Consider the following 3,398-nt stretch of genomic DNA (forward strand, 5'->3'; position numbering starts at 1 on the left):
CATTTCTACTCTTATTACAAATCAATTCATCTTCGTGGTGAACATCATGAAGGGGCATATGGTTTATAGCTTGAGCATCTTGCGGGCCAAACAAGACATCTACTACCTCCACTTGCCACTCCTTTGTTTGCATGATCAATCAGTTGTCCTACTCTTAAATATTCTAGTCCTCCAATCGTATTTGAGTCGACAAAACAAGAAAAGGCCCTCTAAGCCATTGGTCGAATCACACTTTCACTACGGATTTATATATATAAAAAATAATAATCAATTATACACTAACTAAAAATATTAATAAATCTTACTATATTTAAATTTTTCGCTATAATTAATATTTAAATGCATCTAAGTGATCATACCAAAATCATAGATACACAATCAAAGTGCTAGCCACGTAGAATCACATAAACAGATATGATATAATACAGATAATATTACATATAATACACAAAGAAGGCTGGACGAACTTGATTTCTCTGCCTCTTTGTACATCAAAATTCTACAGACTATTACAATAATCTATTTAAGTATTGTATACTCTAAAAGTAGCCCTCAAAGTTTGTATTGTACTCTAGAGTTCTCTAGCTTCCTTGACGTTGAAGCAAAAAGCTCTTCCCTACAACAAAACAATCATCAGCCTAAGAGTTTTTGTCATCATCATCGCCCTTTCGGGTTGACAATTTGAGAGAAAATGGCAGCAGAATTCTCAGTTGAGTCATGATGACTAAGGTCATGCTCACTTCCAAGGCTAAGGTTTTTGTAATGTGCTGCCATTTCATTATTGTGTGACAAATTCACCTCTTCAAATTCACTCTCATTTAAATGTGACGTGTTCTTATGAGTTGAACCATCAGGATTTTCTTGAAGGTTGAGAGCAAATTCAAGATTCCACAACAGATCATTCATGGAGGGACGATCAAGTCCATGATCAGACAGACACTTTTCAGCTGTATCAGCAAACTTGTTCAAGCTTTCAGGGTTGATCTTTCCTTTAAGATTTGGATCAATTATATCCTCCAATTTTCCTTTCCTTTTGTTTAGCAAAGCCCAATCTGCAAGGCTAACTTGTTCCTTTTGAAGGCTAGGATTTAAAGCAGGCCTTGAACACAATGCCTCGAATAGAACAACCCCGAATGAGTAAACATCAGACTTTTCAGTCAATTGTTGTCTTCTAAAATATTCAGGATCCAAATATCCAAAACTACCTTTTACCACTGTACTAACATGACCCTGGTTCATATTTGGACCGGTTTTCGACAATCCAAAATCTGAAACCTTTGCAACAAAATTTTCATCTAGAAGAATGTTTGTTGTTTTCACATCTCTATGAATTATAGTGTACTTTGCACCTGTGTGAAGGTAATGAAGACCTCTTGCAGCACCAATGCAAATCTCCAACCTTTGCTTCCATGATAAAGTATCTATTGGTTTGTTTCCTTTGTATAGATGCTCCCTCATGGTTCCATGAGCCATGTAATCATAAACCAAACACATTTCCTCATCTTCCTCACAAAAACCAATCAAAGACACTAAATGTTTATGTCTAAGCTTTGAAAGCATCTCAATTTCAGTTTGAAATTCATTTACTCCTTGTTCTGATTGTGGATTTGATCTCTTAATAGCCACTTTAACACCATTATCAATAACACCCTTGTAAACCTTTCCAAACCCTCCTACACCAATAACATTGGACTCATCAAAATTCTTGGTTGCTTGCTTCATCTCTTGTAAAGAGAAATATCGACACAGTCCTTGAGCCATGGCTAAATTTGCACCACTGCCCATAGTACTCTTCCCTGATCCTGTTGATTTCGTTCCGGTTGTGTGAGAATTTCCATAGAGAGGCAACCAACTTGATGTGGTGTTTGTGTATGAACCTGGTATCAGATATAAAATTAGTTAATTACACTAGTTAGTTGTTATTCTCATTGGCTATATAAATCTTATATACTCTTTTAGCGTAATTCACGTTTCATATTCTCTCGTTATCAATATAATTTTCATTTTACTTTTTCTTATCAAAGACTTCTATCAAGAATAACATTACCTGGTGCTCTCTTCTTCCTGTGATGAACAGCAACACATATAGCAGCAACAATTGCAAAACCTGCCGCACCACCGGCAGCACCACCAATAACAAAACTCTTATTATGACCATTTTTTTTGTTTTGAAAAGTTTTTTCCTGATTGTCATGTTCAATCATCATATCAGAAGGTTGAGGATTTGGTCCAGACAAATCAGTATCATTGAGTTTGAATATCTCAACACCATTGAGTATAGCATCATAATATTCCGGCTTTGAATCGGGCGATGGATGCAATGCAAGCCAAAGTTGATCATCACCTGCCTGATCTTGAACATAAATCACATAATCCTTATAAGTAGGCACTCCTTTACTGCCTGTCCAACCAATAACATCCGCCCCAGTCTGCGCCGTTTGATTGTTGACAAAGACATTGAAAACAATCTCATTAACTTTAGAATAAAAGTAATCACAAAAATGCAACCTGGTTAAGTACATTGAATTCGGATCAACTTGAAACATCCATGTGAGATTGTATCCCATGTTGACATCTTTATTATTTCCCATTGATCTTGACGTTGAATAAACATCATGAGGAGCAATGTATTGAGGCATAGTTTGATAATCAATTTTAACATCCTTAGCAGCTTGATTTGTAATACCAGTGGAAGCACCGTAAAGATAAGGCGTATCATCGTACCATGTTCGACTCAAACCGGAATCTTGAACTGGAGATATAAATTGCCCACCAACATTTAATCTAAACATTGTTTGAAAATGCAAATTTTTAGCATCCATGGTTTGATCATCATAACCGACCAATGAAGGTGAATCTAACAACAAATCCGGCATTTGAATAAGTTGAATACCATTAATAAAAGCAAAAGCACCATTGTGTTTATCAGAAGGCTTAAAAGTAAGATTAAGAACATTTGAATTCAAAGGTGCAAGTGAATATTCTCTATCAAGATAAGCTTGAGATAAGGCTTGACATGTAATCGATGAGCTAAAATTGTTGAGAAGTGCAACACCATTTGCCGTTACAGAAAAATACGAATCCGATGGGTTCAAATTGTTGTAAACAGAAGGATAAAAATGTAGTCTTAACCAATAACGTTTATTTGGTAGAATAGGGAATTTGTAGGTTGATTCTGATGTGAAAACACGCGCTGACATGTATGGAATTTCTGATAAAAGAGAAGGGTCTTGAAACGAGGCTTTTGATGTTATTGAATTTCCTCCTGAAAGGTATTTGTTGTCTGGATTCCATTGTCTTCCATCTGAATCTTTGCCACCATTGTCACCTAAACCACATCCTAATAATAAAGATTCATCTTTTTTCGTTTGTGCATTCAACAAAATAGGTATATACAT

At 35.7% G+C, this 3,398-nt stretch overlaps 1 protein-coding gene across 1 annotated transcript; it reads right to left on the reverse strand.

The window, feature by feature from the left end:
* Positions 1-657: 657 nt before the first annotated feature.
* Positions 658-3,398, reverse strand: LOC25484629 (receptor-like protein kinase ANXUR1). Its single transcript, XM_013613515.2, has 2 exons — positions 2,048-3,398; positions 658-1,877 (listed from the first exon to the last, which is right to left on the reverse strand). Exons 1-2 carry the CDS (start codon positions 3,396-3,398, stop codon positions 658-660), a joined length of 2,571 nt encoding a protein of 856 aa, XP_013468969.2.

This window comes from Medicago truncatula, chromosome 1 (genome assembly GCF_003473485.1).
Source record: "Medicago truncatula cultivar Jemalong A17 chromosome 1, MtrunA17r5.0-ANR, whole genome shotgun sequence".
Classification (NCBI taxonomy): domain Eukaryota; kingdom Viridiplantae; phylum Streptophyta; class Magnoliopsida; order Fabales; family Fabaceae; genus Medicago; species Medicago truncatula.